Raw genomic sequence first — 20522 nt, 5'->3', positions numbered from 1 at the left:
AAACCTTTCACGTTATACCGTGCTACACTTGTATTTTTCTTTTGCCTGGGTGGCAGCTCTACGCTTCCGTACAAAGCAGTTGCACATACACAATACATACATACACGAGAACTTCAGATATCTCACGTCTAATTGTTCTTTTCCCCACAAAGTGGTGATTGAATAAACGGGATTGGCTTCAGCTTCTTTGAATCGTCAGTTTTTAGTGTTAAGCAGTTAAGAAAGAAGAAGGAAGAAGAAAGATCCTTTTGGTCTGCCAAATGTACAAATATGCACAGACTGCTAATTTATTGTACTGTCATGTATGGTTAAAAGGCTGAAGAAAGAAACTCAAAAAGAGCATGATTAATATTTTTAACTGTCACAGTGTTTTCTCTTCATAAATATGTTTTTACTGTAGTTGATCATATACTGATTTGTGGAATGTGCTTAAGAATGCCATTTACGCTATCATCCACTGTAAGTATACAAACTGAACTTCTTTGTCATTGAAATCACTACATTTCCATCCCGTTGTAGAAATTTGCATGATTGTAGCCTACCTCTGTGTTGGTTTTGAAAATCTTTTGTACATTTTGAACAGTTGTGCATTTTAATCGCACGACAAATGTCTTATAAAATGTGTTTGCTGTATATTTTTATTGTTGCTGTTGCTGTAAAGTGTTCTTGCAGAAATGTACCATTGCATGTATTTGATTGCTGCAGATTAGGAGGGAGGAAAAAACTACAACATCCACTGTCAACATCAAGTGACGCCCCCTAGTTTCAGCCAATCATAGCCCACCGCCCCACGTGTCGTTTTGTAGGAAGTTCCTGGGATGTTGTTTTGGGTTTTCTCAGAGCACGTGGAGGCATAGTGTAGCTTTCCATGCTCAGTCTGCGGGCGTACATGCAGCTCTCCTCATCTGTGGAGTGTCATTAGCGCATAGAGTTGAGAGATGTCAGCGGGAGGCCAGGCCACCAGGAACCGGGATATCCCCGCCGTCAGGCGGGTCGCTATCCACGACGCTGCGCATTTGCCAAACGACTACTCCACGACCCCGGGAGGAACTCTGTTCAGCACCACGCCTGGAGGTACTGATGTCCAGAATGAGGAAAGAGAGGGATTCAGAATAATCCGTATTTATTTTTACTCTTTATTTGCTTTTTTTTTTTTTTTTAAATAGGCAGTACACGCCTATTACAGAAAGTCTTAAGAAACTATACAAACTGTACTTGCAAAACTCAGTAATGCATATGTGCATATGACCTGAATGACACAACAGTGGGTGACAGCCTGAGCGGCTGGTTGAGTAAACAGCTCTCTGTAGCACCTACCTGAAAGCAGCAGTTTGAACAGTTTGTACATGTCAGGGGTATGCAGAGGGTTAAGGAGTTTAGAAAGCAGCAGCACCAACTTTTGTTTTGGTCTCAAAAGCCAAAAGGTTTGCTCACATGTGAATTATTTTCCTCTTCAGATGCTAATCGGAAAAAAAATTATAAAGACAGTTTATTTGCTTTTATATACCTCAGAATTTTAAACAAAAGTTCCAACACTGCAGTTTACTTAGTATCCCAAAATCATGATTAGCTTATCCATATGACTTAGAGACAGAGAAATAGAATAGAAATATCCTTTATAGTCCCCCACTGCGGAAATCCACGTATTCCAGCAGTAACGTGGCAGGCAGACGGGGCATGGAGATTCACATAAAAGTAAAGAATATAAAATAAAAAACAAGAAATAAGATCTTTTACAACAAATTTACAACATTAAAAAAAATACTGTACAGCTATTAAAAATAGTATACTCAAATTTAATAAATGTGCAGCCGAGTGGGATAATTTTTTTAAAAGATATCCAAAAAGTGCTGTATACTTGTGCCTGACAAAAACAAAAAGAGAGAGATATTTGGAGTTATGTTTGAAATCCAGCTCCAAAAACAGTTCGTGGTAATGGAGGTAACTGAGGTCCTGTCATGTTGTCTTGTTAATGTTTGACAGCGTTGGTGTGTCCCGAAGTATAACAACTAGCAGAAGCAGTACTTTATGGATCCACGTACTGCAGTTGTTTAACAAAACCAGAGATTATTTCAGTGTATTTTACATGGCTTTATTCCTCCGCCCTTAATTATTTTCCCATTTATGCTGATTGGAGACTTATAACTGCATGTGTCTGATGGCTCTGGTTACAAAATCTAGCATTTTGCCCCCTCTGCATGAGGTTTTTATGTGCATAAGCTTTAATCTAATGTGGAAGTCGTCACTTATGAATGGCAGCTTCAGTGTCATTATCCAAGAGTATGGGCAGTGTGCAGCCTATGTTTACTTGCATATACAGTTTACGACTGTAAGGTCAAATGTTGGCCTGTGCTCAGTCACATCCTATTTATAGTCCTGGTATTACAGCAGCCTGTTTTTGAGCTGCAATAGCAACATGTTTACTAAACATGGACACACTGGTTGTATTAATCATGAACAAGTGGGACTAATGATTGTGAGAGATCACAAAAAAAAATCCAAAAGCTTACTCACCAACCAACATAAAATGCCAACTGCTAATGTGAACATTTCAGAAAACTTTAAAGCTGTAGCCAAAAGAAAATATTTTAATCTAAACTGAATTGGTCAAGCTACACACAACAGAGATCATCTGAGGCCGTACTCAGGACCTGGACCAGCAGTAAGCTCAGTTTTGACCTTTTTTTTTTTTTTCTCATTTTGGGGGCTGCCATTGTTTTATTTTAAACATTGACAAGCTGGGGCCTTGGGAAGCTTCAACTGCAGAGATAAAAGTTAAAAAAGAAAATGTTTTCCCTCAGCGGTCATGAGAAACCTGATTCAGAAGCACATGCCCACTACAACTGATACTGTGTCCTGTAACATTAGCAGGTGGGACACAGATAAAACACAAGTGAGTCACTGAATATGTACCAACATAGCTGATATGGGCTGCAAAATTGGGCTAAATGTCATGGGCGTGTATGGACCTGTGCATTGTTGGGTCACACTAGCAGAGAAAAGCAGGCAAGCTATTTGCGCACCAACATGTTTAAAGTTTAGATTAATAGTAGTAGTTTTAATCTTTATTTTATTTCATCATTGTTTACATTTGATTTATTCCATGTTATTTTTATTTTGAAATCTGTTTTAGTGTGTACAAGGATTATCTGCTGTACTGGAATTTTCCCAAATAGTCATCACTTTAAGAAAATGCTAACCCGCAGGTACCAGAATCATCTACGACAGGAAGTTCCTCCTGCAGTGTCGGACATCTCCCCTGACTCGCACGCCGCCCAACCTGCCTGACATCCCAGGCGTCACTCGGCCACTCAAGCCCGATGCCTCCAGCGACACAAACCAGCCCGATCAGTCGCTCAGCAACAACACGGACCACAGCGTGCATGCAGAGAGCGCAGGTAAACGTGTGCATAATAAAGATGGGAAAATGCACATGAGCTTGTAAAGCTTTGCAGTGGAGACCAGTCTGTGACCATTTGGCAAAAATAAGGATTCCTTGACTGATTGAGTGGTTGTTGATGGCAGCAGGTGGGAAAACAATTTCTTAAGGGCCAATCATTTCAAAGTAAACTTTACACATTATGAAACTTTGCAGGCAAACATTCTTCATGTCCACTTTCTTTTGTTGACGACAAACATGGAAAACTGCAGGTAGCTGTGGTGATCTGCTAGCGACCAAATCAATCACTAGAAGGTTTTTGATGCAGCACCTTGCGTGCAACTAATTTTATTCAGCAACAGCCAACAGTGTCTAGGAACCACTGCCAACCAGTCGGGGATTACACGTTGTTTCATAGCAACCGATTGAATGTGATTGTATCACCTTCAATATGAGCAATGTGCACACGACGTTACATAGGAAACTTCATTAAACTCTTATTTCTATTAATTGTCCATTTTTTGTTGTTGTTGTTTTTTCTTTTATAGGTGAAGATGCCCAGTTTGAGATGGACATCTAAAGCGGGTCAGCTTTAAGGATTAAAGCAACATAGTTTATAGTTTTTGTTTACCGGTATTAAAAAAGCATATCTTTTAAAACGATGAGCCTTTTTTCTGTGTAATCTGTGTTCAGAATTGCTCTGAAAACGTTTTGTAATGCCTCTCCTGTTCAAGTGTGCATGAACAGTTTCTTTTCTTTGTATGATTTGTGAAATATTTGACAAATAAGTCAAGGTTTTGTTACAATTAAATAATTAAAATTTTATGTAATTTCATTCATTTCTCAACTTTGATGACTTGTCTTTAATTTGTTTTTACCAATAAAAAAAGAGAGAGACCGATCTGTTTATAGTGAAGTCTTATTTCACACCTTGCAGTAAGTGACTCTGACCATTTGGTGTCAGCAGACAAACTGTTAACTGAAGTTCAACTTTAGAAATCATTTGCGACCATCTTTCTGGAAGTCTGATGAATGTATTTGTTATCTTTAAGTTTTGGTCTGATCATCAGCAACTACTGAGGGAAACTTTCTTTTTCGTGCTATTGTTGGCTAGAGAATAAGAAGGCTTTGTTTGTGGAAAAACCAAAGTGACCCAAAGCTCTAACAACAGAAGCTATAACACTAAAACTAAGCTAAAATATACCCACAGTGCATCCTGTAGTGTTGCGGGTAGCTGCAGCCTCAGCTTAGGTGGTTTGGTGAGTGACAATGACCCAAATAACTTTCTGGTGTAAAATCTAAAGAATATTTTGTGAAACTATTGTGAGGACAAGTTCATATTTATTTTAAATCTCCATTTTTTGGAAGGGTTACAATATAATGATAAACATATTTACATGCAGTAAGATGAGATGTTTTCTTCATTCACCTCTCCTGACCTTATCTGCATTTTTGGTCCCTTCATTTTATCTATCGGTAACTCCTCTCTTCAGATCTTAGTGCCTCCCATCAGAGGTGTGAGAAGAGGAAGCGATGAGGAGACGGAGGGGAAAGATGAAAACAGGCATTTAAACTTATTGGGCATCCTTACCTCGGGGTTGTTAATTTCAAGCAGTGTCAATGAAATATGATGTTTAACTGCATCATAAATAGTTGTCTAATAAAACTGGTAAATAGATGACTGCTGTATTTTATGACCTCAGATGTAAAGGTGCTTATGTTTTATATTTTAGGGCTGCTTTTAATGAGACTCACAACATGCAGCAATGTGATAAAAGATATTGGATACGGTCAGATGTTTGCACACAGTTCTCATCAGCATGAATACCCTGGTAATTTGGGACTTTTAATTATTTTTTTGAACTGTTCTTTTTTCAAGGTGTAGTTTTTTTTATCTGCACAAGTTTGAAATTATTTGGGTGATTATTGATTAACTCCTGGTAGTTTCTCTTTTCGTTTGTTTAACAGTGCTCATTGGAAACAACGACACTCAGAACAACGGGGAAGTCCGAGGAACTCAATAAAGAGATCTACACAAGTTAGGAAGGTTTCTTGAAGCCATTTCTAGACAACTGCCAACTCCACAGCCATCTGACAATTATATGTAAATACAGGATGAGAGGAAATTGTTTAGGATGTTCAAGAAAAACTCAGGAACCACCAGAGTTCAAGCCTGCCACGAAGTGGAAACTGCTGAAATATTAGCGTCAGTGTCCAAAGTGACGTGAGCTTTATATCAACATTGACTGAGAGGGTGTCGACCAAGAAAGAAGCCCCTGCTCCAAAATCATCACCTTCGAGTTTGACTGCAATTTGCAGTTAGATAACACAAATATTGAGGTATTTGGTCACAATAACAAAAGCTATGTTAAGGAAGGGTAAAGGTGGCTTTCAAACCTATGAACACTGTCCCAACTGTTGGCATCATGCCCTTGGGCAGTTTTGCTGGTGGTACTGTTACATTGCACAAAGTGAATGGAATAATCTCATAATTATTCAACTTCACCTCAAATCAGCAGTTAGATGGTTGAAATTTGGACATAGTGTCAATAGTTGGCTGTTCCACAGGACATGATCTCTCATTTTGGAACAAAGCAGACATTAAGCTCCTGATGTGACCTTTTTGAAACCCCAACATCATCACAATTGAAAGTTTGCAGACTACGGTTAAAAGCCATGTACTTGCCAGGAAACCAAATGAACTCTACCAATTTTGCCAAGAGGAGTGGTCAGATATCCAGCCAGAATTATGCCAGGTGCTTGATATGGCTACCAAAAACAACTTGTTGGTTTTGAACTTACTAAGGAACATTCAACCAAATATTAGTGGGGGTGTATGTATAATTTTGGGTGTGAATTGGGTGTGAATTTATACTATTAGCCTTCTCTAATCCAAATGACACAGACCCAATAGACCTAAGTGCCTTCTAGTGTTTTGTTCAGCAGTATCTAGATCCTGGGTTGTTTGTTTGTTTGTTTGTTTGTTTGTTTGTTTGTTTGTTTGTTTGTTTGTTTGTTTGTTTGTTTGTTTGTTTGTTTGTTTGTTTGTTTGTTTGTTACCTTTGTACAGTCAGGGGCTGTTTGTGAGACATTTCCATCTACAGCCTTGGACACCAAAACCCAACAACTCCTGTGCTTTTAATTCTAGTGTGTGGTTTTTCTGTTAACAGGTAAGAATATTTCTTTACCACCAACATTTCAAAATGAAAACACAATTTGGTCAAGTTGCTTAAGAGAAAAAAAAACAATTTATTGCTCTATTATGGCCTATATAGCAAATATACAAATAGGTCAATGTGACCCAAACGTCTCAATAAAGAATATTAATAATAATGATAATGATAATAATTAAAGCGCTTACAGTAAACCATTCTGTAATTTCAATGGTATTAGAGGTTCAGTCTTGAAGCATAAAAACAACATAGTTTCTGTGACAATATAGTGCTTAAGTCTGTGATCATGTCGTGCCTTTTGAGACATGGCTATTAAAAGGCACAGCTTATAGTCCCACATAATTTCCTATAAACAGAAGCTGTTTCATAACTGTTTAGCTCTGTAATTTAGAGAGAATCGTCCAGGATATATACTAGAAGCTTCCTGCATCACATCAGCAGTCTCTGTCCTGGACAGCTCTGTGCCAGCAGACACGCACCCACTTTGCCGCTCTGAGATCCCAGTACTCTCGCTGTAGACCCCTTTGGTCCCGTGGTTCACAAGTTGAAGGGTTATATGATTTCCCTTCTGCAGGCGTTTCCCTCATTGGCAGCCACACTCCTCCACCACCATGTCGTCTTGATGCCTCATGACCATCTTTCCATCTTCGAAGTACAGCATGGAGATTGGTGCCAGGTGTGTGGGCACACAAGACAGACAGGGTGCCTTGTCTGGATGATGATAATTCAACAGGCTCTGGAGAGCGGAGAAGAAGAAAATAATTGATTAGAGAACATCTATTCATGCTGTTGGGGCATTATCAGTACTGTTGCATATGATGAGGTGTTTCAGTCTTACCTGTATGTATGCGTGGTTAGTAGGGGTGTAGGTCTCATCTACTGGTGTGGGACAGGTCCCTTTGCAGCGATAAGCGTTGTATCGTTTGGGATAGACAATCCACTCACTCCAGCCGAGTTTCTCAAAGTCCACCCACATGTCCACCTTCCTGCACAGATGATCCTTTTTCTCCTCTTGTGTTGCCTTGTCGCTGGGAGCATCTCTCCCACCCTCCTCTCTCTGCTGCTGGGTCTGCTGGTCCCTCTTTTCTCTGCTACTCCTCATCCTGGAGGGTACGTGCTCCCTGCCCAGACCAGCGTACTTGGAGTGCTTTGCTGTGCGGATGAGCATTGGTACTCGCTGGTCCTTTGCTTCATGCTTTAAGAAGACCACCATGATGACCCTGTCAGCTGTAAGGTGCTGAAATAATTCATGCTCCTGCTCTCTCTCCTCTGGCTTCTCTTCCCCCATCCTCTTTGCGAAATGCCCCCGATGCTGCAACCAGCGATGGACTATGTGCGTCATGTTGAACACTTTCCAGGAGGACGGCGACATCAGTGAACTGGGATGAACTCTAAGGTGGCCAAGAAGCAGCCTATTCTCGGGGCAGTGCATGCACCGCTCACTGTGGGAATGGTAGATGTCTATTGAAGCGCTGGAAGATTCTTTAAAAGCTGGCAGGCGGATGCGAAGCTCAGCCAGCTGGACAATGTCGCTTGCAGACATGGAGGACATGTCAAAAGTGAGGGACCATCTCCTGCCAATCTGCTGGCAGCCTGAAACAGATACGATAAAAGACATTTTTAGAATTATACCACAGGGTAAAGCTATGACTTGTTTAACAATAGACATGCAAACTATTAAAGGGGAATAGAGAAAAAAAAACACATTTTGTAGTAGTGTGTCAAACTAAAGTACATTTTGCTGCTAAATGTATTTATGAAGTTCTTCTGTTTGTAAATTATTCTTTTTCATCCATATTTTCTAAAAGAAAAGTTGGGCTACGTGGCTTTCAAATGGCTTTCAAAATACCTAAGCCCGTTTTCGTAATTTCCCTGATGTTAAATACTCACTCTTAGCGACCAGGCTGATCACAGAATCGGAGCTGTGAAGATTTTCTTCGTTCCAACTGTGGGGCACGCTGTCAGCCTGAGTACTGATCTGGTCTTCGATCAGCATGACCCGGTAGAGATGGATCATGTAGTGCGGCAGACTGTTAAAGCGGTGCCTCTGTGCAGCGTGTCTGGCCCCACCGTCCCGAGCTTTCCTCCCACGGAGCAGTTTATCAGGGTGCATCTTAGGGATGGCGAGAGCCTGAACCAAATCCACTAGAAGAAGAAGCGCAAAAGCGAAATCCACAGCTCGGCTCTTCATAATTTGTCGTGTTGTCTCTTCGGTAGGCAGATCCAGAATGATCAGGTGTAGTCCCAGAACCGGATTTATAATCACGCGTGTCTCTCTGAAGTTCTTTGAAGACAGCTGTCAGGCCTCTAATGGCTGAAGGACGCCTGTGATCTAAGCGGTATAACAGGGACCTCCTATGGGCTATCGAAACAGAGTGCTCTTTGAAGTGGAGTCCCCCACTCTGATTGATGTTTTGTATACTGGCGATCCCTCAGATTAAAAGGCATGATAATATTTTTAGCTAAAGAGATTATGAGCTACACAATTGCGCCTTGATTAATTGGGAGAAACAAGAGAGTTAATCAAAAAAACTGCTTTTTTTTGTATGACATCATTAACAAACTGCGCAACCCCTTGTGTCCTATTTCTGTCCAGGACACAAGCGGAAAATATAACAGGTTATTTTAGACCAAAATAAATACGATTTTTGTTTGTTATTTTTTTAATTAATTAAATTTAATTTTAATGTATTGTTAATCTTAAAGGGATGTCAGTGCTCAGAAATGAATAAAACGAACTGAACATTTTCAATAAATATCAGGAAGCCTAATCAGCAAAATATTAATAAACAATATGAAAATATGCGGAAGCAAACCGGTGATCTCCTTAATTTACTGTTTTAAAAGAAACCTGCAATGCGTGTGTTCCGGCATATTATCAGAATAATATAATATAATATAATATAATATAATATAATATAATATAATATAATATAATATCAATACATATAGAAAAACAATTAAAATCAAGGGAAAGTTCAAAGACAGTATAATTAATTTGGGCCACTGTTTTAGGAACTGTAAGTCATTCCTTGCGTAATATTGCGTTTCCAAAGGCACACGACTTTCATCGGACGCTAAAGCCATTAAAAGCTAACACACCCAGAGTGATAACTGCCCGCTAATCGTTTCCATTCATAAACTAAACAGCTTCGGGACCTCAGTTAAAAGAAGAAAGAGCCCATGTACAAAGCTGCCGTGCTTCTGATGAAAACATTTAACAAAAGGTGAAACTGTTCAAAGGTGTCGTTTTATTCCTTTAAGTCATTGTGACAACATCAAACAAATTTATTCAAACTAGCTAGTTTTATGTAAAACTTTAACTAATTCGTTTCAATTAGTTGGACGAATGAAAAGCAGTAGCCTACTGTCAAATTGTTTCATTAATTGACATAACGAAAGAATTTCATATTGGATATAATTCATGTTTTCATGTAACAGCGCGCACGTAACACAACCAGATGAAAACCTTAAAGTGCACTGCACACACAGTAACACGGTACCATGTTGAGCCTGAAATACTAACATCATTATCTAGAAAGACAGTGCAAAAATATCACTGCATGCACACACATCGTAACTGTTCTTCCGTGCGTAAAACCACAAAACCTTTCGCAATGGGCAATAATTCATCAGCCTGACTTGGTGGTAGAACTTCATCACCAGCTAATTAAAAAAAAGAAAGCTCTCCAAATGCAACTTTAAATTAACTTAATTCAAGGGTGCGGTTGCTATTATTAAAAATAATGTAAGTATGTTTTATTTGGCACTTTTTAAGAAAACGTCGAGTTTAAGTTTAAACACAGCGGAATAAATCAAATTTTATTTCTTGTTTTTAACTTGATCGGAAGTGACTCTATCCGCCGCAGCTACCGGATAAAAGCGTTTCCTCTCAGCTGCTGCTGTTTATCCAGATGAGCCGCGCAGGTCGACATGGATTGGCGCCTGTTGGTTTGTTTGATTTTTCTGGCGCATTTGAGAGTTTTGAGAGGTATTTTTTTTTTCTTTGACTATCCAAGGGTAGACACTTTCAGTTTCACAAAAATAGGCAAACCTGTTTCTGCGGGGTGGATTTTAGGGTTCGCTATATGTCAGGGTTTTGCTTGTGTGCGGCAGAGGGATGTTCAGGGTTACGAGCTATATTTCAAATAATCTGTGCTTCATGGAGTTTGCCTAATCAGAATGATTGTAACAACGAGACAAGTTAGTATGAAACTAGCAACATTAGAGTTTCAGGACGTTTAAAATAAGCGAAAGTCGCCGTTCATTGGATCCTATTTAGCACTGAAGTACTTATTTAGATCAAATCATGCAAAGGTACGCCGAGAATCATGAGCTGATATGTACTTCATTTGATATTCATTTAACCGTATGAAAGTCGTCTTTCTAATTAGAAATTTTAAATAGAATATTAAACATCTATTTCTGACTGCTTTGCATCTTTTCCCACTCACATGTCATATGATTGTACAACTTTTTGTTAATACAATTACAACCAGTGAGGAAGTTATTGTTTTAATTTGTCTGACCACATTTATTTCTTGTTCATACTCTTCACATTTTGTAGGACAAATCTCGGAGTGCAGTCATGACCAGTGGCAGTGTGACGATGGCGGGTGTATTCCTGCTGTGTGGAGATGTGATGGAGATGGAGATTGTCTGGATGGATCAGATGAAGTGGACTGCACTGGTGGGCTCCCCCCCCCCCCCCCCCCCCAAACCTGTGGGGGGGGAAAAAAACTCATAACTTTACACATTACAGTATTATCTATTTTTGTTTTCCTGTAGTTTGAGACTCTTTAAGTGATGTTGAACAAAACAACTTTTAAATGAAGCACAAAAGGCAAAGGACATTTTTTTTCTCCCCTGAGCTGCAAGTGTAGGTTGTTGGTTCAGGGGTAAATAAATGGAACCTTTTAATGTTTTTGTTTTCTTTCCTTCAGGACTCCGAGGCTCTGATTGTCCGCCAGGTCAGTTTGCTTGTGTGGACTCTGTTGGCTGTGTTAAAGCATCGGCCCGCTGCGATGGACAAAAGCAGTGTCCCACTGGCTCCGATGAGGAGAACTGTCCAGTCACAGAGGGCTGCCTGGACTCTGACTGGACATGTCAAAATCACATCTGCATCCCTAAAGAGCTGAGGTGCAATGGAATAGATGACTGCATGGACAACTCTGATGAAAAGGACTGTGGTGAGGAAAATGCCCTAACAAGAAACTAAATATCATTCTGTGTATTTGTGACACTTTCTAAACAAAACTACCAAAAGTCACATTTTTCCATTACAGATCCAGCTATGCTGTAACAATTCTTTAAATATTTTGGATTTTTATCATCCACTAAGACATATTTATAGACTCATTTGTTCTGAGATAGATAGAGATATATATATATATATATATATATATATATATATATATATATATATATATATATATATATATATTAATTAAAGTTAAATGGGGACATAATCATGTTAAATGTACTGAAATACAAATCAAGGCTATCAGCAGAGGTAAATCCAGATGACCAGAGGTAAAATGGCATATTTTTGGATGGAATCAAAAACGTTTGAGTTAAAGTGTGAATACACCTTTTCATGCACTGATGCATCATGCAACTAAAAATGAACATTTAAATCTTTATCCTGATTCTTAAAAAGGTTAATGTATATATTTTTCTCCCAGATTTGTGCAGTGAGGGCAGCATACGGTGTCCTGAGGGGACATGTCTATCTGCTGACGAGCAGTGCGATGGCACGTTTCACTGTTCTGATGAAAGCGATGAGCCCATAACCTGCGGTACGCTTAAAGCAACTCATTATCACAAAAAACACTAATATACAATGGTTTTTGTCTATTAAGTCGTCTTCTGTGACGCTGATGCTTAAAATTCCGCCTCCTGCAGGGCGTGCCTGCGTTATGGACAATGGTGGATGTAGCCATGTGTGCACTGACGAACCCAGGGGAGTTCTGTGTTCTTGTCCTGCTGGATATAAGCTGTCTCCTAATGGAACAGACTGTGAAGGTGTGTGGGACAAGATGATGACAGTTTACCTTCAATACTAGGTTTTATAGCAGAAACCAAAATAATGCTAAATTAAAGAAAGAATAAAGGTTTTGAAGTACGAGGTGTCCGTGTCCTTCTAAAGGAGCAGATGATTCCTTAATCCCTGATCCTGTTTTCATGCAACTCCAGGAGTAATTGATATCTGCGACTTTGTAATTTTCCAGATACATTTTTTAAAATGCATGCTGGCACATGTTTACTCTTAATTTCTTACAGATTTGGATGAATGTGCTCCACCTTTCGACCCCTGTGCTCATCACTGCAGTAACACCATCGGTTCTTACTATTGCTACTGCAGAGCGGGATTCAAACTAAATGAAAACTCAACATGTGTGGCTTCAGGTGAAGTGAAAGTGTTTTTCCTGTTTATAAAATTGACGCTACATTCTGTCGATATAATGTTCCACCAATTTGTTTGGTACCAACTTGAGTCAAGGACTTTGCTAGGACAAAGCTAATGGGTGTAAGGCCTTTGTTATGCTGTCAGAATCCATTCTGGATTTGGTTTTGTCCTCTTAAACGATCAACACCAACATCAAAGTGCACTTATGATGTCTGATTAATGATATGCTAATAGGTGACTTTGATGTCGGTAAGGTGGTGACAAAAGCTATAAACTCTGTTTGATCAAGGACAAAGAGCAGTTAGGTAATCAAAGACTTTTCCTGTAAATGCAAATTTATCAAGTGAGGCCTTGATGATTAAATGAATCACATGAATTATTGGATAAGCGTCACTAACGGTGTCCTGTATGAATCTGCATTTACAGCTAATCCTGTCCGATTGCTGCTGGTTGGGGGGACAGCTTTAGGATTATTGAATGTGAAATCTCAACAGTTTGAAATTATTCAGAGTTCAACATTTGACTCTGTGGCCTTGGCGTTTGATGTTGCGCGGGGGTGGTACTACTGGGCTGACAGCCGTGGCAACATTTACAAAAGTGATGGACAGCAAAGCTGGACAGCCTATACTGGTTGGTTTACTCTTTAATTCAAGAACGTATCCTCACATTAAATTGTTTCTTGCATATTTTTATTTTTTTCGTAGTTATATTCTACTTGCCAACCATTAATTTATTTGTTTATTGTTCTTAAACAGGAGAGCCTGGTATCAAAGGTTTAGCTTGTGACTGGCTCAGTGGGAATCTGTTCTGGACCAACAAGAAGACTGAGTCAATCTACCTGCAGAGTTCTGATGGAAAAAGTTACACTGCTCTGCTCAGCAAAAACATCAGGCCCTCAGAGCTGGTCGTTATGCCTGTAGAAAGGTCTGTATGGCTACATGTGACTGAATTTTAAAGTGATCAAATTTGATATTTCATTCGGGCATAATGGTGGATAAAGGTCAACATTTTAGGGTATGTCAAATACAGGATATGCAGTTACTATTTTACACGTTGATGAAAATCGATGATGCACTGCTTAGTGCTGCTTATTCATATTCGCTGCTTTCTGCCTCCCAGCTTGATGTTCTGGATCAATACAGGTCCAGGTGACAGAGCAACAATAGAAAAGTCTTGGATGGATGCCTCAGAAAGAAGCTCTCTGGCAGTCATCACTGCTCAGTCTGCCCACAGCCTCACTGCTGATGTAGCTGCCAGACGGCTGTACTGGATCAGTGATTTTAAGAGGGTGAGATTTGGATCAAAAGCCCAAATGTTCTCCATCACAGTTCATCACACACGGGGCCTGTTGCATAGAAACTATTTTTATTTGCTGCTTTGTTCCTGATCAGAAGTGCTCAGATTTTTTTTTTCTCATTATTAGAAATAATTAAAATAATTAAAAAAAGAAAAAGTTTACATATCTGGGACTAGTTCGGTCACTCCTGGGCATGTATTGATTTTATTTATTATAAATAAATGCAAATGCCACCCCTGTGGGATACACTTGAAATCAAAAAGCATTTACTTTATTATTAACTTTAAAGAGCGTAATCTAAAAAAGTTTGTCTGTGTGCCCTACTTTTTTTTTTTTCTCACCACATGGCACTGTTATTTTTACCCCAACAAAGTCTTTTTATCCTGAAGCTCTCAGATACGTTTTTCTCTGTATTACACATGTGAGATGGTAGGAGAATTTGAAAAGCGTTAACTTTGATTTCGTGAAGTAGTTCATAGTTTTTTTACAGGATTCAAAAGCATGATTCAGTAGCTTTTAAACCTTGTCAGCAACACATTTGTTTGATTTTTAGTCTCTGGCTCACTCTTCTTTACAGCATTGCTTTAATTCATTAAGGTTGTTGATGTGCAGCTCTCTTAAGGCCCCAGCACAGAATTTCAATCTAGTTGAGGTCTAGACTTTGACTGGACTGTTGCAGCCCTTTCAGCCGCCCTGTTGTAGATTTGCTGCTGTGTTTGGGATCATAGTCCTGTTACTTGTCCCATGCCTTAGCCATCCGACAGGTGGCCTCGCGTTTGACTCTAGAATATTTTGATATCCAAAGGTTTTATAGTTGACTCAACCACTGCAAGTCCCGTGGCTGCAAAACAAACCCAAACCACCTCTCCACCGCTGTGTTTGACAGTTGCTATGTGGTGTTTGTGGTGGTCCTAACCATAATGTTTAGCCATTGGAACAATGTCCTTCAGACAGATGAGACCACAGTGGAGAAATTTGGCTACAGAGGTCTTGTGGCTTGATTTGCATCTTTGCAAATCTGTCATGCTGAAATGACACCATGTTCTTTTTAGAAAGAAATGGCTTTCTGCTTAAAACTTTGCAAGCCATAAGAATATATTTAATTTTCCATAAGTCACTACAGAGTTGTGAGGAACAAATGCTCACGTGATTGTATTTCACTCAGCAGATATTTTACCTCTCCATCACAGATGTGTCATATTCTCACATTTTTCCTTTCTATACATCACAACAATCTCTTCTATGTAACCTGACGAGGGTGAGGGAGTCATAGTTTGAGCTCTTTGCTGTTCTTAATAAAATAACGTTGGCTAAAATACTCACACTCGGTCATGATGACTTTTTTTTTTTTTTGTCTCCCCGTTCAGTCCATAGAGACTGTGAAGGTGGATGGGAGTGGCCGTTACTCCTACACAGGACTGTTCAGCAGGAGAGCACCGCAGAGCCTTGCTGTGTTTGAAAGTTCGTTTTATTGGGTTGATAACAAAGGACTCTGGCAGGCTCCACAGACTCAACTGAGCCAGAGAAAATTTATATGGGAACCCACACTGCCAGTATTAGCGGTTTACCATGAGCTACAACAGCCTCAAGGTAAATCTTATGTTATTCTCAAACATGGTCGTTGATCAGTTTTCCTATCTGAAGATCTGTTTTTAAATTTATATGCAATTTAAGCTGTTTTAAATTGGATACAAAACAAGGTTGAAGTTGTTAAATGTATTTAAAAGTTGTTAATAGAGCTTTCTTGGTCTTCATAGTGGATTGTGTTGCACCTAATAGTCCTCTCATTGTCTTCATCAGGTTATTCTGCATGTGTAAAAACACCCTGTCACCTCTGCCAGCTAACTAAAAGCAACCCTCTTGGATTCACCTGCTCTTGTCCAAACCTCAAATTGCTGTTGCTGGATGAGACATGTGAAAGTAGGTTTCCTAAAACTTTCTTTTCACCTTTTGTTAGTGTAAAAAAAGACATAACTTTTAATTCTGGTCCAAACTTATTAAATCAGTTGTGGTTAAATAAAAATGCATTTACACTTTACAAGAAAACACAAAAGATGATCTGTAATATTATTCACTGTCACAGATCCACGGTTTCTCTATGCTACAAATACGGAAATCATCTTGTTGGAGTTGGAAGATAAAGGGTTCATTGAAAGCCAGCTTTTCACCACCAATGAGGGGATCCTCTCTTTTGAGATTGACTGGGACAGAGACTGGCTTTACTGGGCAAACCAAACTGGCCACATTCAACGCATCAGTTTAACAGCGGCCACCGCTGAGCTGGTCCCAACACCTTTGCCAGGTTAGCACGGATTTGTTCACATATGTTGCTTATTACTGATGTGCAGTGACAAAAATCATATTAAGAGTGGTGGTTCAACAGTTTAAAAAAAATGTTAAGACTTAATTAGTTTCTACCTTAAATGGCTGTCAACATACCTTCTTTCAACTTATTTCTATTTCTTTTTAGTTTGTCTGATAAATGTGGACCAGAGGAGCGGAAGCCTTTATTGGGTGTCATGTCATCGAAACACCATCGGAACAATCACAGCTGACAGCTACCACCCAAAGCAGCTTTACTACACGACAAAGGAGATTAAAAACTTGTATCTGGACTGGCTGCGGGGTACCATCATCTGGCTAGAAGAAGATCGAATTCTCAGCATGAGCATGTTGGGAGGTGACGCTAAAGAGCTGCTGCACATAGCTGGAGGAGTGAGTGGGGGCATCGCTTTTGACCTCAGGGCTAATAGCCTGCTGTGGAACTCAAAAATGGCAGGTTAGTTTTATCGCTGGATTGGTGTGTGGAAGCTTGTTATGATCCCTGGGGATAATAAATACATTTTTGGGGGGTTAGTTATATCAAAATTTCAGCTTATGAACTCAAACTTTGGAGAAAATAACTTTAAAATTTCCAAACCACACTCATTCAGATTTGTTTTGCATACTTGCAAATCTCAGGATTTGCAAACCACATAAAAATGATGAACTTGTCACCTCACAGACTTTAATGTTGCCTTTAATTAAGACTTATTTTTTTTATGACAGGCTTAACAACATTAAGTTTGCTGCGAGAGAGAAGCCACCAAGCTGGAAGAAGATGGAAGATTTCGGGCTCAGTTGTAGCTGCCCTCGAGCCTTTTCTCTTGTCAGTTTCAGACAACGTAATGACTCTGTGGGATCAGCGTGATGGGAGCCCCATTCAAGATGCAGCTGTGACGGGTCATGTGATCAGAGTAATCACTGCTCCCATAGATATTCAGACAGTTCAGAGTAAGATCATCTGTCACAGCAGAAACAGATTTATATAGCACTTTGACATTTTTCTGGTATGCATGATCATCTCATTAATTCCATTGCATTGTCTTTACATTCTCAAGCCTGCAGGAAACCATCGTTTTTGTGCAGACACTCATCAGTCTGCCTCTCAGAAGCTCAGCTGTGTGACGGGAAAAAGGACTGCCCGGAAGGAGATGACGAGTTTTGTCCTGGGGCTTGTCTGTCTATAGGTAAATGCCCAAGCTGACATTCTTGTTATAACTGGCGACGCAGCTCAAAAACATATTGAGACTTACTGATAGGTTTTTCGATTTCAGAGGAGTTCGAATGCCAGGACCGGAGCAGTTGCCTTTCCAGACGTCTTGTGTGTGATGGTCGGTCTGATTGTACCGATGGCTCGGATGAGGCTGATTGTCCAACTGCAGCTCCTCGTACAAGTCGGTCAAATGTGATGAAATGTCGCATAGGCTCAAAGCCATGTGAAGATGGCAAAGACTGTGTTTTATATAGTCACGTGTGTGATGGAGAGGACGACTGTGCGGATGGATCAGATGAACTGGGCTGCGGTGAGTTTCCTAAAACAAAATCAACCGTTTTTTGATTAGCGATGTGATGTTTTGGTGTACGTTTAGTTTTTGGCTTTGTAATGCATTTTATTATTTCGTTAGTATTCTTGTCACTGTGTTTAACGTATGACACCTTATTTGTCTTTTAAAGATGCCCTGCAACAGAACATGACTACCACAAGAACTAATATGGACCAATCAAACAAAACTCCAGGTCCTACCACTCTTTCTCCTCGAGCTCTCCTGGCCTGCACCAGTCCCTCTGTCCTCTGTCCTTCTTCTGCTTACCTCTGCATATCTCCAGACCAGTTCTGCAATGGACATAGTGACTGCCCTGACGGCTTTGATGAAAAGAACTGCATAAAAAGTTGCCCCTCAAAAAGTAAGCACCAAATCAGTATTTCATTTTCTCAGTTTAAAAATATTTAGCATTTTATGTCTTCAAAAGTTTGACACTGTATGTCCTGTTTAATAATTTTATTCCAGATGACTTTCTTTGCAAAGATCATCGCGGCTGCGTATCTAAAAGCCTGGTTTGTGACGGTGAATTTCATTGCTACGACGGCTCTGATGAGGTCGACTGTTCGAGTGCAGCCACGGCTGCTCCTGGGAGAAACATTCTGAAATGCCGTTTGGGGTTCACAGTCTGCAAAGATGGGAATCAGTGTGTCCTCAATATCAGCGTCTGTGATGGAGAGAAAGACTGTCAAGATGGATCAGATGAAGAACGATGCAGTTAGTATCTATGCCAAGTTTCTTTTCAAGTTTTATATATTGCCGTTAAAATAATTTTAAATTTCTGCTTCTTGGTGTCATTTTTCTAGATGTTGCAGAGAGAGATTCTACAATGCAAACAGAGAGACGGCCCTCAAATGATTCTCCTGTACTCCTCACACCATCCATTAAACCTCACTACAGGCTACCTTGCAGCAGTCCTTCAATTCTGTGTCCAGATTCCTCTTTGTGCATTAAACCAGCACAGATATGTGATGGAAGAAAAGACTGCCATGATGGATCTGATGAGAACTGTGTGAAAGGGTGTCCTTTTGAGGACTTTCTCTGCAAGGACCGAAGGAGCTGTGTCTCCAAGAGTCTGGTCTGTGATGGACTGTTTCAGTGCCAGGATGGATCAGATGAACTGAACTGTCCGACTGTGACCGCTCCTGCAGCTCAAAATGTGCTGCAGTGCCACAGGAACGCAAAGATGTGTAGTGATGGCACAGAGTGTGTTTTACTCAGCCACGTATGTGATGGAGAGAAAGACTGCATGGATGGATCTGATGAAGAAGGATGTCCAGGAATTTGCAAAAAAGGTTGTTTCACTTTAAACTTTATATTTAATCTTTCCGTGATGTAATGAACTTAATATTATTGAAACTGATCAGAACTTTTATTCTTTAAACCTGTACATGTGAGGTTGCAGATGCAAATGGCTTCGTCCATGATTGTCTTCTTTCTACCCCAGGTGAGTTTCAGTGTGCCCATGGGAAAATGTGCATCCCTGAGGTTCAGGTGTGTGATGGGAGGTTCCAGTGTCAGGACCATTCAGATGAAGCTGACTGCCAGAAACCAATCAAGAGCTGTGAGCATCGTTGTGCTGACGGGAAGCGCTGCATCCCAAAGAAGTTCCTGTGTGATGGAGAAAAAGACTGTGTGGATGGCTCAGATGAAGTGGGCTGCAGTAAGTACTGAGAAGCTGCACGAAGGAAACCAGAAGATTCAAATGAACCAAACCTAGTTTTTATAAGTTTCACATTGCTGCTGCATGCTGAACCTAACACAGGTTTTTCTTTCCAGATCAGGCTGCTGCTCCATCATCAGAGTCTCCTGTCTTCACTGCATCACCTTGCGTTGCTCCTTCAGTTCTCTGCCCTGGATCATCACTGTGCATCTCTCAAAATCAGCTGTGTGATGGACAAAGAGACTGCCCTGATGGATCTGATGAAAATGACTGTGCGGTCCATTGTGTAAACCCAAGTAAGTGCTTGAATGTGCCATGGAAAAAAAAGGCTTAGTCTACACATTTAGCCAAGAAATAAAGACATGAGTTTTGAAAAAGTTATATTTTTTTCTGATCTGTAAGGTAGATTGTTTTTTCCCTCCATAGCTGACTTTCTCTGCAAAGATCATATGGGCTGTGTCTCCAAGAGTCTGGTCTGTGATGGACGCCGTCATTGCCAGGATGGATCGGATGAACTGAACTGTCCGACTGAGATCGCTCCTGCAGCTAAAGATGTGCTGCAGTGCCGCAGGAACGCAAAGATGTGTAGTGATGGCACAGAGTGTGTTTTACTCAGCCACGTATGTGATGGAGAGAAAGACTGCATGGATGGATCTGATGAAGAAGGATGTCCAGGAATTTGCAAAAAAGGTTTGGGTTTTTTTTCCCCCACTTTAAATGTCATTTATTTAACTGTTT

The 20522-nt window shown here is 40.1% G+C and overlaps 3 protein-coding genes across 3 annotated transcripts in view; 2 read left to right on the top strand and 1 right to left on the bottom strand.

Moving 5' to 3' along the window:
- The first annotated feature begins 800 nt into the window (after nucleotides 1–800).
- Nucleotides 801–4280, top strand: LOC146665871 (eukaryotic translation initiation factor 4E-binding protein 1-like). The gene is made up of 3 exons (XM_085413661.1): nucleotides 801–1074; nucleotides 3207–3398; nucleotides 3928–4280. The coding sequence occupies exons 1-3, from the start codon at nucleotides 939–941 to the stop codon at nucleotides 3957–3959; spliced, it is 360 nt and encodes a 119-aa protein (XP_085269787.1). The 5' UTR covers nucleotides 801–938; the 3' UTR covers nucleotides 3960–4280.
- Nucleotides 4281–6780: 2500 nt separating this feature from the next.
- LOC146665870 (nodal homolog 2-A-like) lies at nucleotides 6781–8832 on the bottom strand. Its single transcript, XM_085411231.1, has 3 exons — nucleotides 8443–8832; nucleotides 7391–8145; nucleotides 6781–7288 (listed from the first exon to the last, which is right to left on the bottom strand). The coding sequence occupies exons 1-3, from the start codon at nucleotides 8741–8743 to the stop codon at nucleotides 7136–7138; spliced, it is 1209 nt and encodes a 402-aa protein (XP_085267357.1). The 5' UTR covers nucleotides 8744–8832; the 3' UTR covers nucleotides 6781–7135.
- A 1646-nt stretch (nucleotides 8833–10478) lies between these two features.
- Nucleotides 10479–20522, top strand: part of lrp13b (low-density lipoprotein receptor related-protein 13 b) — a 28707-nt gene continuing 18663 nt past the window's right edge. Inside the window, exons 1-22 of the mRNA XM_085413658.1 lie at nucleotides 10479–10543; nucleotides 11120–11242; nucleotides 11496–11741; nucleotides 12237–12350; nucleotides 12457–12576; nucleotides 12835–12960; nucleotides 13388–13591; nucleotides 13717–13885; nucleotides 14081–14249; nucleotides 15626–15848; nucleotides 16059–16178; nucleotides 16342–16560; nucleotides 16729–17037; nucleotides 17307–17531; nucleotides 17639–17767; nucleotides 17855–18103; nucleotides 18255–18485; nucleotides 18590–18838; nucleotides 18928–19416; nucleotides 19569–19784; nucleotides 19901–20080; nucleotides 20211–20474. Of these exons, the coding sequence (XP_085269784.1) occupies nucleotides 10486–10543; nucleotides 11120–11242; nucleotides 11496–11741; nucleotides 12237–12350; nucleotides 12457–12576; nucleotides 12835–12960; nucleotides 13388–13591; nucleotides 13717–13885; nucleotides 14081–14249; nucleotides 15626–15848; nucleotides 16059–16178; nucleotides 16342–16560; nucleotides 16729–17037; nucleotides 17307–17531; nucleotides 17639–17767; nucleotides 17855–18103; nucleotides 18255–18485; nucleotides 18590–18838; nucleotides 18928–19416; nucleotides 19569–19784; nucleotides 19901–20080; nucleotides 20211–20474 (4432 nt within the window). The 5' untranslated portion in view covers nucleotides 10479–10485. The remainder of the gene's footprint in view (nucleotides 10544–11119; nucleotides 11243–11495; nucleotides 11742–12236; nucleotides 12351–12456; nucleotides 12577–12834; nucleotides 12961–13387; nucleotides 13592–13716; nucleotides 13886–14080; nucleotides 14250–15625; nucleotides 15849–16058; nucleotides 16179–16341; nucleotides 16561–16728; nucleotides 17038–17306; nucleotides 17532–17638; nucleotides 17768–17854; nucleotides 18104–18254; nucleotides 18486–18589; nucleotides 18839–18927; nucleotides 19417–19568; nucleotides 19785–19900; nucleotides 20081–20210; nucleotides 20475–20522) is intronic.

The sequence above is a fragment of the Rhamphochromis longiceps genome, linkage group LG7 (genome assembly GCF_057381845.1).
Source record: "Rhamphochromis longiceps isolate RC_006_pf linkage group LG7, R_longiceps_female_GT1.1, whole genome shotgun sequence".
In the NCBI taxonomy this organism is placed as follows: domain Eukaryota; kingdom Metazoa; phylum Chordata; class Actinopteri; order Cichliformes; family Cichlidae; genus Rhamphochromis; species Rhamphochromis longiceps.
This window is presented reverse-complemented; position numbering and strand designations above follow the sequence as displayed.